We start from the raw sequence: 13664 nt of genomic DNA on the forward strand, positions 1-13664 counted from the left end.
GCTCCTCTGGGAAGAGAGCAATAGCCTTAACCCCCGCTCTCACCTGTCTTAAACGTCTGCATTAAGGAAGCCCGGGCCTCAGGAGGCCCTCCCCCTCCTCCCCGGGGCTGCTCTCCCCAGACGCCCGTTCTGCCCTCACCGTTGCTAGGAAACAGATTCCGGGACGCTCAGGTCGGGGAGCCGGGTCTGGAGGACCCCTCCCAGGGGCGCGCCCGAAGATAAACGGAGGCGCCTCTTCCCCGTTCTTCCGGGGTCGTTCCCTCCCCGCGTCCCCTCCGGAGACGGACAAATACGACCGCCGCAGCCCCCCGGCCTGGCGAGCGCCCCACGGCTCCATGGGGAGAGGCGTGTCCGTGAGTGAGTAAGCGCTCCCGAGGGGGCCCCGGGGCCGGAGAAGGGCGTGCGGAGAGATCCGGGGCAAGTGTCCGCGCCGTTCTCTAAAGCCTGGTTTTGGGGAGCCCTCTGAGAGCGCCCTCGTTCCTCCCGCCTCTGGCGGCTCTGCGTGAAGTCCCCCTGAAAGTCGTGTGGTGTCGGGGACGGACTGGAGGCGGGCGGTCCGGGGTCACACGGCACCCCAGGCACTTAGCTTCGCGACCCGGGCAAGTCACCGAAACCCGTTTGCCTCAATTTCCTCAAATTCAGAATGGGCTGGAGAAGGAAGGGGCAGGTTACAAGGAGGCTGGTACAGCTGAATGAACCATAACAGTGGTAATAGCAGTAATATACTTCCACGCAGTAAAAATTGTTATTGGAGCGTTTTTATCAAAAGCCTGGGTTTTGGGGTCAGTAAACAGGCTTTGCAGTTTCCCCAAAGCTATCCAAACTTCCTCGTCCTCCGACAGAAAGCCCAGCTCGTGGTCCAGCTTCATCATCTGTCCCGAATGGGTAAGCTGCTGGACAAACTACCGGGTTTCCATGCAGGTACTGCTTGGAATCATATTTGGTCTCTGCTGTCTGGATGGAAAGGTCGGATTCCTTTGAACCCTGCACTGGATCTTCGCCATGGTGAATACTTTTGACTGGTATACATCTCTGTTTTATTCTTCACCTGGCCCTTTATTACTGGCTTAGGCTCGGCACCGATAATCCACTCTACATTGCAGAGATCAGTGAAACCATGGCTTTTAAACAAAACAAAACAAAACAAAAAAAGGGAAGGGGAAGTAGAATAGAAGGTGAATGATGAGTGGGGCAAAGGAAAGATGCAATTTCAAGGCTTCACTTGAAATTATTGAACATTCTTTACAAAAGTACTAGAAAAAAATGTCGAAAGTAGACAAAATGCTTTAGGAAAAATGTGAGGTTCATATAGAGACCATAAAGACCACCCACCTTACTTTAGGGCGCATTAAAACTGGCAAACCATTTTACTTATCTTAATTCATTAGATTCTCACACAACCTTGTGAGATAGTTGTTGTCGTTATCCCCACTTTACAGATGGGGAAACTGAGGCACAAGGAAGATTAACTGAATTTGAACTCGTTTCTTCCTCATGCTAAGTTCAGCATTCTATCCCTCTTGTCACCTACTTGCCCAAAGCCACAGAGATACCAAGTATCAAAGTCAGGTACAAATCCAAGCTAACAACAATGATTGTTATTACCCTATTTTATAAAGGAGAAAACTGAGGCTCAAAGAGGTTGTAACTTGTTTGAGGTCAAGAGGAGGACTCCCCAACCTTTCAGCCTGGATTTTCTCCTCTTCCCTCGCCACCTCCTTCTAGCTTTCTCTCTGTCTTCTTCCCCATTCCTTTGATGCACTGCTGGAAACTAGGCAGTTTTTTATTTTCAAAAACTGCTTCATTTCAGTAAGCATTTAGGAAGTACCAAACATATACCTCAAATCAATTGAACTCCAGCAAGAGGTGCAACATGATTAAGCACCAACTGTATATCTAGCGTCTGAGTGGCAAGCCTAATTGCACTCTTTGGCGGCCCCCGAATGAGCTCCTGACCCCGCCTTTCCCGGCTGCCCAGAAGACCAAAAGGGTGATGGAAACCTCAGAAGGGCCTTGCCCTTCCTTGGGCGCCACCAGCCAGTAAGTGGCACCACTATAAGCCGTCACCTGGGGACCCTCCGCAGCCCGGTGGAGCATGATTTGGCTGCTGTGACTGTTTGCAGATCAAAGGTTAGAGGCAATGCTTCCCCTGGCCGGCCCCAGGGGGAGCTGTCAGTCTCTGGCCAGTTCCCACCAGGCAGGGCCCCGCAGCTTTGCTAGGCACTGCCATCCAGCAGAGAGGGGTCCCTAGGCATGGAAAAAACTGCTACAGAAGGGCCCCGGAATGAGGAGCTCCTTGTTGACACAGCCAGCTGCAAGCAAGCCTGTCAATTATTAACCAAGCGCAGTTGGGCAACAGGAAACTGGAACCCAGTAAGGAAAGAAGAGTCTCAGGGAGGGACCATCACTGCTCCGACAACTGAGCAGGAGCCTGCTGCGGGTTCTGGGCGCCGGGACCACCCAGACCATGGAGCCAGGTAAGGGCGCCCCTGCCCCAGGGAGAGAAGAGGTTCCCGGGGGCCACGGGGACTGCAACCAGGTGGGTGCCGTGCTCCCTCCTCGGTCCTCCTTGTCCCCTGTCTCCAGCCCACAGAAACTGGCGAGCAGCTGCTGGGCTTCTAGGAAGCTCAGAGAACCAGAGCACTGTCAGGAAGAGGAGGAGGAGGGAGAGGAGGAAGGAGTGAAGGAGGAGGAGAAGAGATGGGAGTGGAGGAGGAGGAGGAAGAAGAGTAGAAGGAGAGGAGTAGAAGGAGGAAGAGGAGGAGGAGGGAAGGTTCCTGAAGGACTTGGGGGCACCGTCTTCAGTCCTTTCCAAGGGGGTGAGAGGAGCTACCTTTACCCCCAGCCAGACTTGTTGGCCCTCAGTTGGTCCATCAACAAGCAGTGATTGCAGAGAGCAGAGTGCTTGGGGGGTTGGGGAGGGGGCTCAGGCTGGCCCAACGGGGTCAGGCATTTGGGCTTGGAGCTGCCTTCACCCCAGGGCTGCATCTCTGTGCTCCTGACACCCTCAGCTTCTCTCCGGCTACTGAGGAGGGAGAGGCCTTGGGGTTTCAGGTTGAGGTCAGCCAGGACTTACTGGCAGGGGCAGGCACAGAGGTGAGAGCTCGGCTGTCTCCCCAGGGAGTCTTGGAGGCGTGGGCTGAGTTCTGTGTAAGGGACTGTATGACCCTCATCCTATCTTTGCCTTCTACCCCAGGACTAAATTAGTGGTTACCCTGGCAACTTAATTTCCATTATGAGAAAGAGAAGGTCATATTTCTCATGGGCAGGGCCGGGGGGGTGGGGTGGTAAAAGACAGACCAGGAGGGCAGCAGGAAGGCTGGGGCCCCCTCCATCACCGGCCCCGAGGGGTCACAGGGCAGAGCAGAGTCTGGCACGTGGCCCCAGCTGGGGTTTCTTCTCCCTCCCCCTGCAGTCACTGCCTGGACCACATGCAGGGAAAAGGAGCTGGGCTCAGAGACAGCAGAGATGGACATCTCTTATAATTCAGTTGTCTTAGCACCTCACAGAGCACTTAATAAAGGCCTCAGAATGAAGGGCAGAGAGATGGAGGAGGAGGATGGGGAGCTGGAGAAACCTTGGGGAGATAGGAATAACCCCTTTCCTGGCTCCCCCCAGCTCTCCCTGCTCCCCGGGGGCCCCAGCCTCCCTGCAGGCTGAGAGGCCGCCAGCCTTGTCAGCAGCCTAGATCTGGAGAAGGTGGGAGCTGCTGGAGCCAGCCATGGGGGAGGGCTGGGGACTGAGGAGCCCAGACACCTTTCAGTTTCCCACCTGCACCCCCAGAGGCCTTCAGAGGCCTCCCCTTGGGGTCCCAGACAGGAGTCTGGGGGGGGGGTTCCCTCTCCCCTTAGAGGAGGGTCCAAGTCCAGGTCCCAACGTCTCCAGCAGACACCGCTGTTTTGTTAGCGGGCCAGCCCCAGCCCGAGCCTCGGAGCTTTGTTGGCCCCTGACGGCAGATCAGGTGAGCCTGGGGCTCTCTTGGGAGAAACCTGAGGCCCCCAAAGCTTTCCAAAGCTATCCCCTGTCAGCCTGGGCTTGGGCATTTATTTACTTTCCCTAACCTTATCTGCCCCTGATCGGGCCTGGTATTTGTCCGGGTGAGGCCGGGGAAGCTCACTCTATGTTATGGTAACTAGGGTCTGGGGTGGCCGAGCCTGGAAATGGGGGTGCCCGACCCAGAGAGCCCTCAAGGGGCCCCACCGGCTCATGCACCCATAGACACCCATCCATCCATCGGTGAGCATTCATCAAGCGCGCGCCGAGTTATAGGCATCAGGGGGCTGGTTAGTCTGGGCTGCCCGGTGCCAGGCCCCGGGCTAAGCGCGGGGCCCCCCGGGGCCAAACCATGATCCCCCTCTCGGCCGGGCGGGGGGGCACGGGAACGGTCCTCCTGCCGGGAAGGGGGCCACAGGGCGGTGAATGAGCAGTCGGGGCGATGCGGAAGGGCGCCGGTGCACCGGGGTCTCAGCGGGGACGTGAGAGAGGCCGGGAAGGGGAGCAGAGGACGAGGCGGCGCGCTCCAGGCCTGGGCCGCAGGACACTTTGCGCCCTGTCGGGGGAGAGGCGGCCCTCAGGCCAGAGGGTTTTCTGCTCCGTCTTGGAGAAAGGAGGGGCCACAGAATACACAGAATACAGCGAGGAGGCAGGAAGCAACGGGAACCGTCAGCGGCCCATCGATGAGCGTTTTGTTAAAGCACCTGACTGTATCCTGCCAGCGCCATGCTGAGTGCTGGGGGTGCAAAGAAATACAGAAAAATGTAAAAGCAAGTAGAAAACTAAAGGAGACGGCGCGCAAACCTACATACAGGATAAATGAAGGCGTGCGCCCGACGGGGCCGCTAGGGGGCGCAGTGGGGAGAGCACCAGCCCCGCAGTCGGGGGGCCCCCGAGGTCAGATGCGGCCTCAGACCCTCCCCACCTGTGAGGCCCTGGGCAAGTCACCTGACCCCAACTGCCTCACGGGAAACTCTGAGCGAGGCCTTGGGGAGGCCGCTCTGGCAGCGAGGCCCGGGAGAGGGCGCGCGGCCGCGGGGTGCAGACCCCGGCCCCCGGGACCTCACTCAGCCGGCCGCTCCTCTGCGGAAGGACAGAGGGCCGGGAGCCAGTGACCGACCGGGCCTGAGCTCCCTGGGCCCTGGGCCCCTCTCTGATTCGGACGCCGCTGGTCCCTGGTCCTTCCTCGCAGGGTGGCCTTCCCAGAGTTGGCTCCCAGCTAACGGGGTTTCATTCCTTTAAAGGTCCGGAAGCAGGAGACAGCAGCGCGGCGCCTTCCTCAGAAACGGGCCCCGGCCGCAAGCTCCCGGACCCCCGGGGGGCCGCGGGCGCCGCAGCAGAGGCCCTGGGGGAGGGCAGCGCGCCCGGGCCCGGCGGGGAGAGCGGCGAGCCCGCGGCAGAGCCCCCGCCACTGCCCAGCCCGGGCCCCCGGAGCGATGGCGCGGCCTCGTCCTTCCCGAGCCCTCCGCGGCCCAGCCCTGCTGATGAGAACAGGCCCAAGTGCGCCACGGGCATCGGCTTCGTGGGGGAGCCCCCGCCGTATAGCCCTCCCGACCCCAAGGCTGTCCACGTGCTCTACCCCCCCTTCCCGTCGGGCTTCTCGGGGCAAATGCCCCTCCTGTATCCGCCGGGGCCCCCGCCACAGCCGCTGTACCCGCCGGCGCCGGCAGCCACGCCTCTGTACCCGGCGGGACCCTCGCCAACGCCCCTCTACCCACCGGCGCCTTCGCCCCCGCCGCTGTTCCCGGCATCGAGCCTGCCCTCGGGAGCCTTCCCCTACACCATTGTGCGTAACCCCGGGCTTGGGTCTCCTCCCGGGGGCTCGGGGGGCGCCAGGGACAGAGCGGGGCTGAGCCCTTGGCACAAGCCGCCGCTGGGTTCCGCGGCGGCCTTAGGAAGGGAGCGCTTCCCAGGTGGGGAAAATGGGACAGAGACGTGACTTAGGAAAGGGCCGGACCCCCCTCTCCGGGCTCTGAGGGAAGGGAAGAAGGTAGCACTTAGGTGGCGGCCGCCGTGGTCTAGGCATTGCACGGAGCCCTAGCATCTGTTCTGATCAGAAATGCACTGTTCTGTCCTGTGTTGGAGGGGGCGGGGGCTGCCCGCTGCCTCCCGGCCTCAGCCCTACCTCTTCCCAGCTCTCTGGCCCGGGGCAACGCGTGCTCTGAAGCGGAGTGGGGGGGGGGCCTTAGAACTCACCGCATCTGCCCCCCCGCCCCCCGTGGGCCCCTGCCCTCAGCCTCCCTCTCCCTTGCAGTACAACAACCCCATGAACGGCGTGGCGGCCGGCCCGGACCGGAGGCCCCTGCCTAAAGATTACATGGTGGAGTCTGTGTTGGTGACTCTCTTCTGCTGCCTGATCACTGGGGTCATCGCCATTGTCTACTCGCATGAGGTAGGGCCCGGCCGGCTCCAGGGCAGGGTCCTGGGCCTACATGGGCCTGGAGGGCACTTCCTTCTCCCGGCCTTTCGAACTTGACAACCTGAGACTGCTGTCTCTTGGAAGGGGCTAGTCTCCGGCCTGGGGCTCCCCCGCACCAGCAAAGGGAGGCCGGGAGGGAGGGGGGGAGCCCGGGATTCTCCGACAGTCCTGCTCACCTCCAGTCCGCTTTCTCCTCCCGCGCCCCAGACCCGGGCGGCCCTGAGCCGTGGAGACCTCGCTCAGGCCGAGCAGGCGTCCAAGAAAGCCCGCTCCTTGGTGCTCTTCAGTCTGCTCTTTGGGGTCTTCGTGTCTACCAGCTGGGTCATCTACGTCATCGTGGCCCTCTACATTCCCTGAGGGACCCAGTGGGGGCTTTCTCCCCCTGAGGCTCAGGGCAGTGCCCACCGTGCTTCCCCAGACGCCCAAGCTGCTCTGCTCGGGCAGACTCTTTCCCCTCTCCCGCCTGCCCTCTAGGCAGAGAGCAGGGTCTACAGCGCTGCTCCTCTGCTGCCCACCTGCTGCAGTGCCCCCCGACTGCTGTGGGGAAGCCAGTCCTGCAGCCGAACTCCCCAGGGCCCCGCGTGGCACTGCCCCTTGGCCTGGGGCTCCACCTGAGCTGGGGCACGAGTCCTCCATGGACTGCCGTGGAACCCCTGCCTAGGGCCAGTCCCTGAGAGACAGAGACAGAGGTGTTCTTACCCGGCATCTCTCCCAGAGGACAAACCCTTCATCCAAGGACTGCAAAGCCTGAGAATTCCTCCCCAGTTCCTTCATCCCTTTCTCCAAGGAGGGCCCAGGGCAGAGTCAGTCAGTATTGTATCAGAGATGAGCTCATCTGTGTCCCTGGGCTTCCATGTTTCCTCTTCTCTCCCCTTTGACCTTTGGCCTTGCTCTCTGCCCCCTTCGTGTTCCCCCCATCCCAGAGCCATGGTTTTCACAGTGAATCCCCTAAACCTTAACTTCCTGAAATCAGGTAAGTATGTTTGGTCAATAAACTAAAATACTGAGCAAAATGCTGTACGTGTGGATAAGGTGCTGGTTGGACTCGATTGCTTTGGGCGTCGTCCTCTGCCAGACTTAGTCAAGCACCTGGCTTATGGGCTGCCTCCACCTGCAATACTCCTGAGGGTGGTTCAAGCCAGATTAAAATGTAACTGGGAAATATTTAATAAATAAAAATACAATAAAAAATAGTATTTTAAAAATAAGTCAACATGCGGCCTAAAAGGACCCTTATGCATAGGTTGTTCCTGAGTTTAACACAAAGGAAGCAGTAGTTTGTAGGAAGCAGTCATTGTTCAAATTTTCTGTGCTCCTGGAGAAGTGCATAATCACTTCTCAATCCCTGTTGTTTGAATCACTTAATCTCTGTCTGCCTTGGTTTCCTCAGCTGTAAAGTAAGAGATCATCCTATCTCATAGGTTTCTGTGGAGATCAAATGATAGAATATTTGTAAATTGCCTAACAAACTCAAAGTGCTAAATTAAATATTATTGTTCTTGTTACTCTATTGGGGAAGAGTTATAACAGCTAATGCTTATACAGCATTTTAAAGTTTTCACAGCACTTTATAATGATTACATTTTGTTTCTCAACAGTCCTATAAAATATTACATTTTGCAAATGAGGAAACTAAAGTACATAATGCCAGGAAGTATCTGAGGCAGGATTTGAATTTAAATCTTCCTGACTCCAACTCTAGTATTCTGATCATCCAGATGTCAGCCCTCAGGGAGATTATATTCTAAAGTTTGTTTTTCCCTTATTAAAGCTTTTTTCAAAACTCATGCATGGATGATTTTTCAACATTGACCTTTACAAAACCTTGTATTCCAAAATTTCCCCTCCTTCCCCTCACCCCCCCCCTTCCCTAGATGGCAAATAATTAATATATGTTAAATCTAATATATGCATACATATTTCCACAATTATCTTGCTACACAAGAAAAATCAGATCAAAAAGGAAAAAAATGAGAAAGAAAACAAAATGCAAACAAAAAGAGTGAAAATACTATTCACACTCAGTTTCCACAGTCCTCTTTCTTCATCACAAGATCATTGAAACTGGCCGAATGAACATTGTTGAAGAGAGCCTCGTCCATCAGAATTGATCGTTGTATACTCTTCTTGTTGCTAATCTCCTGGTTTGGCTTATCTCACTCAGCATCAGTTCGTGTAAGTCTCTCCAGGCCTTTCTGAACTCATCCTGTTGGTCATTTCTTACAGAACAATACTATTCCATAATATTCATATACCACAATTTATTCAGCCATTCTCCAACTGATGGACATCCATTCAGTTTCCAGTTTCTGGCCACTACAAACAGGGCTGCCACAAACATTTCTGCACATGTGGGTCCCTTTCTCTAAAGAAGGGGTTCTTAATGGGGTCTCATATTAAAAAAAAGATTTTGATGACTTTCAATATATTTCCTTTGCTTTTATCTTATACATTTAAAATATTATTTTGAGAAAGGGCACCATGGGTTTCAGCAGACTTATAGAGGAACCCCTGGACTGGAGGCCCCAGTCAATCAGTGATACCATGTGACTCTGGACAGATGATGTAAAGCCAATTAATTGGGGCATTTGAGTGGCTAGGAGAGGTGTCATATACATATTCTGCAAGAGGGGGAAACGTGGGGAAAATCTCCTTGAGAAGCAGTAGGGATATGTCGCCACCTGGTGGTATTAGGGAGGCAGGATCCCATGCTTTCCAAGCCTGGTGCTAAGTCTGGCAAGAGCTAGAGAAAATGGAGATTGGGTCCGCGGCCTCAACATCAATTTCTCTCTCACTTAATTAACTTAACACATCAACAAATTTTAGAATAGCTATTCCTGATATATACACATGTATATATCCCTAAGGCCCTGGCGGACTCTGCCTGGAAGAGCAAAGTGCAAGTTGACACAAATCAGCAGAACTTATTTATCCATGGGACAGAAAGGGTGACCTTGCTCCTGCTGGTGTGGATAGTGGTGGCTCGTCATGACTGCCACCAGACGATGACACGAAGATGAAATGCACCATAGCTTTTGCCTGCAGGCAGTTTACAAGTTTATTAAGGGCAGAAACCGAAAGGGCGACTTACTTCCCTGGTCCAGGCCCCCAGAAAACTACCCTGGAAGTCCTCACCTAAAAACGAGGGACTTGCACCCCGATCCCCGATGCTGGCGAGGCGGAGCTGGTGCCTTTGGTGAGCACAGAGGTTCCGGCTGCACCAAGTCGGGTCCCCTTTCCTGGTCCCCCAACACTTTCCTTAGGGAATCTGCAGTTTCCCCTGAAACAACCCCACGGTGGGTGGTTTTTTTTTTTTTTTTTTTTTTTTTTTTTGGTTTTGTTTTGTTTTTTACTACTCAATCTGCTCATCTTAAATTACATCTCCCTCAGCATCCACGGCATCATCTGATGCTTCAACACTTGCTTGAGGCTCAGTGTGATCGGGCAATTCAGCCACTATCACCAAACTAGTAAGTGTCAGAGACCAGATTCCCACCCATGTCTCCTCTCTCGGGATTATCACCGAGTAAGGGAGAGATCCAGACAAACTCCTCCAGAAACATAATCCCCATCCTCAACGAATTTAAAGTCTAGTTGGGGACAGATAAGACACATTCAGAAAAATAGCTTTCCATTCTACCCCCAATTTGTCATCTTTTCTTCTGTGAATATCCCAGAGACGATAAGAAGGAGCACTGATTCTGGGGGATGTGGGCCAAGGGCAGGGGGGAAGCTTACTAGTTCTAAGAATGAGTCTATCCTGTGCAGTTTCTCAGATTTGAGGAAGAGAGACTTTGATTTTCCAGGGGAAGTAGCAGAGTTGTCGCTCTGAACTTGGGGGATTAAAGAAAATAAATCTGCACTCATTCATTCCCACTTTTTTTTTTTTTTTACTTCTTCCAATTTTTCTACCCTCATTCTATATCCTGAGGGAAGATATTGAGTTTTTGCTGTAAATGACTCAGATTTTATAGTAGGAAATTAAGGGATTTGATCTGTGTGGGTGTCCAATAAAGGTAGTATGTATTTTCTGATCAGAAAGTATATGAGTGCATGTTTGCACATCTTGATTGCAATATTCCTAAATTATTTGACTCCCTCATCAATTCAAAACTGTTGTTACTGAGTCTTTCCTGAATGTCCTCACAATTAGCCAGAATCAAGCCTGTGACATGGTAATATAATAGCTGGAATTTATATATCATTTTAAGCTTGGCAAAGTACTTTACACAGGTTATCTCATTTGGTTCTCACACCAGCTCTGTGTGAGAGGTGCAATTATTATCCATCCCCATTTTACAAATGAGGAGATGGAGACTAAAAGAGCTCAAGTGACTTTTCCAGAATCACGATTCAGTGTTTGAGGAAGAATTTGAACACTTCCTAATTCCAAGCTTAGTATTTTATCCACTGCACCATCTAGTTATCTGTACACTACAAGAAAGCTAAAGGGTATTTGCTTAAAATAAAATTAAAAAAACAAAGTAAGCTACCAAAGGTTAAATTAAACAGGTAGCATTACCCAGAAAATGGTTGTTACTTCCCACATGTTCCTTGGGAGTGCTTATTGACTGTCAGCAATTAAATACTGTCAGCCCGGTCCAGTGGGAGAGGGACACTTCAGGAATACCAGCGATTGACTAGCCCAACCTCCTGTACCAGGAGGCAGCCAAGATATAGAGAAGGTGTGTGGCTCAGGAGAGCAATGGTATCCACAATTAGAGAGATGATCGCTGTACCTTTGCTGTTCTGGTCAGAACCCGTCTAGAGCATTGGACTCCATTCCGTGCCGGGTGCCACGTCAGGCAGGATGTTAACAAATGTAGCGTGTTCAGTGGCAAGCAGCCAGGGTGGAGAGAAGACCCGTCTATGTAGATTCTATATTATACGAAAAACGGTCAAATCAGCCTAGGGATGTTTAACCTAGAGAAGAGATTTGGGTGGGATAAGATGATTGAATTCAAGTATTTGAACATCAAATGAAAGCTTTAGTTTTCTTCTTTTTTTTAAAAAAAAGATTATTATTGTTATTTTTTTGCTGAGGCAATTGGGGTTAAGTGACTTGCCCAGGATCACACAGCCAGGAAGTGTTAAGTGTCTTGAGGTCAGATTGGAACTCGGGTCCTCCTGACTTCAGGGCTGGTGCTCTATCCCCCACCCAGCTGCCCCTTGCTTTATTCTTCTTGACCTCAGAGATCAGAACTAGGTGCAATGGATGGAAGTTAAAAGGAGGCAGATTTTGAGTCTTGGGCAGTGCTGATCGTGAGCTTGCGCAGTAAGCTCTGATTAGGTTACAGGGTATGAGACTTTGTTTTGAGGTATTCACGGGGGCATCTAACAATGGAGATTGTGGGCACGGCCACCGGCACCTTGCTAAGAGACTCCATCTCCTGCTTCGGTAAAAGGGGCATAAAAGCACCTGCCTCCCAGTGTTGTGGAGGACCGACATACCAAATGTGTTCTCGTGTACATATTGTTTCCCTGTTAGACTTCAAGCTTCTTCAGGGCTCACCAGCCACATAGTCTGTTATGTAGTTAAGCACTTAATAAATGATTGGCTGGTTAATTAAATGATAGTTTGGTTGATAAAAGCGTGTTTCCCAGGACTGGTCCTGTCTGGGACTCAGGAGGCCGGATTCCTTGCAGAGCACCTCCCCTCCCCTTTGGTTACCACAGCAACCTGATGGCACAGACATCTCCACGTTTGGCCTTCCTTTTACTTTTCCCTTGCTCCCCTGTCTCGGCAGTCTCCTGTGTAGCAGAATGGAGCTGGTTTTGGGGGGCAGCGAATGGGAGGAATCTGTGCAGTCTGTTCCCCAAAGAACTGGAGTGGCCGACTCGAGGCTGAGGCATGTGGGTATGATATTTGCATGGAAGTGATTTGAAAGGTGAAGTCCTGAAAGTAAATTTTCCCAGCCCATGAGGAGGGAAGCAACTGGGACAATGATGAATTCCCCCAAGGCTTTGAGACTGCTCAACAAATCCTCCTTTCTCTTTGGGCTTGCTTGTCTGAGTAACTTGTGGGTTTGCTCTCCACATAAGATGCTGCCCAGAATAAGCGTGGGAGGCCCAGATCCTTTCTTCAAGGAGCGTCTTCCTCGGAAAATCCCTTTCTCTAGACAGGGGTTCTTAATCTGGGGTCTACCAACTCCCAGTGGTCCATTTTAGGAAGTTTGTGAAGTTGGAGGAGGGAATAATTACATCTCTACTGTCACTAATTTATCACTGAAAGTGAGCATTTCTTGTCAATTCTGCATGTAGATATAAAACTGAGGATGCGTTTACAGGTTTCACCTGCCTGCCAAAGGGGTTCATGACCAAAAAAATTAAAAGCTTTTGCTGTGGACAGGTCTAGTTCTTGGCAAAGAAGTCAACTCAGGAACTGCTGGCAAGGGGGTTGGGCCCAGGCCTTCTCCCTCCCCACTCCCTTTGTCACAGGGAGGCAGGAACTCTTCTGGAAATTACAGGACTCAAGGGTGGCCACATTTCAAAGAATTAGCTGCTCCCCTTCACTTAGACTCCACTTATAATTACCTTCTTCCTCCTGCCTTCTGGGTGACTTCCTATTTTCGAGGCCCTCTGTGGACCAGGGAATCCTGGTCTTTTCATCCAGATTCCAAATGTTTTTTGACCGAGTTCCACAAAAACTGACCACAGATAGCCAGGCCTTGTACATCTGCCTTACTGGGAGCCCCCAACCCCACCTTCCTGGAGATCCTTTCCACCCCTGAAAGAAGTTGGTGGAGGCTGTGGAATGGAAATCCTCCTCACTGGGCAAAAAGTCCTTCATGCCCAATTCTCCTATCTCAGAATGGAAGCCCAGAGGGGGCAAGAATAAGTTTTGGGGTCCTTCTCAACAATGAAAAGCACTGCACTATTCTATCCTCTTAATTCTCTCTGGGGAGAGCAGAATGGTGGGATCTCTCCCCTGCTCTCCTGCTTCCTCTTTACTCAGTGAATAATCTCCAGAGAAGGGGAGGGTAGGAGAGGCCAGAGATGTCCACCCCAATCCCCCAAGAACCATACAGCTGTACCCTGCATGCTACATCTTGGGGGAAGTGGAGCCTTGCTATATGAGCGGAGTCACGTTGCAGGTGGGACCCCCTTAGAGACCACAGAAGGGGCGTGGGCTTGAGAAGTGCGGGGCGTGGGCTTGAGAAGTGCCCTTCCTCCTTCCTTTTCTCAAGAACTTGACCTGAGGGGTTCCCTGAAGGCTGGTAGGGAAGGCTACGGCCTTCACCTCTTTTTACCT

The 13664-nt window shown here is 52.8% G+C and overlaps 1 protein-coding gene and 1 long non-coding RNA gene across 2 annotated transcripts; one reads left to right on the top strand and one right to left on the bottom strand.

Annotated features, from left to right (window-relative positions):
• Positions 1-1027: 1027 nt before the first annotated feature.
• LOC116421791 lies at positions 1028-3214 on the bottom strand. Its single transcript, XR_004232326.1, has 2 exons — positions 3077-3214; positions 1028-1121 (listed from the first exon to the last, which is right to left on the bottom strand). It is a non-coding gene; the product is annotated as an uncharacterized LOC116421791 (long non-coding RNA).
• PRRT1B (proline rich transmembrane protein 1B) lies at positions 1120-8217 on the top strand. Its single transcript, XM_031954870.1, has 4 exons — positions 1120-2477; positions 5238-5779; positions 6248-6385; positions 6620-8217. The coding sequence occupies exons 1-4, from the start codon at positions 2468-2470 to the stop codon at positions 6767-6769; spliced, it is 840 nt and encodes a 279-aa protein (XP_031810730.1). The 5' UTR covers positions 1120-2467; the 3' UTR covers positions 6770-8217.
• The last annotated feature ends 5447 nt before the right edge of the window (positions 8218-13664 follow it).

Source organism: Sarcophilus harrisii, chromosome 2, assembly GCF_902635505.1.
Source record: "Sarcophilus harrisii chromosome 2, mSarHar1.11, whole genome shotgun sequence".
NCBI lineage: Eukaryota > Metazoa > Chordata > Mammalia > Dasyuromorphia > Dasyuridae > Sarcophilus > Sarcophilus harrisii.

Excerpts from the sequence above, each read along its gene's own strand:
- PRRT1B (XM_031954870.1), top strand. Across the intron at positions 5,780-6,247 it reads GAGCCTTCCCCTACACCATT|TACAACAACCCCATGAACGG; the intron begins GTGCGTAACCCC and ends TCTCCCTTGCAG. Across the intron at positions 6,386-6,619 it reads CCATTGTCTACTCGCATGAG|ACCCGGGCGGCCCTGAGCCG; the intron begins GTAGGGCCCGGC and ends CCCGCGCCCCAG.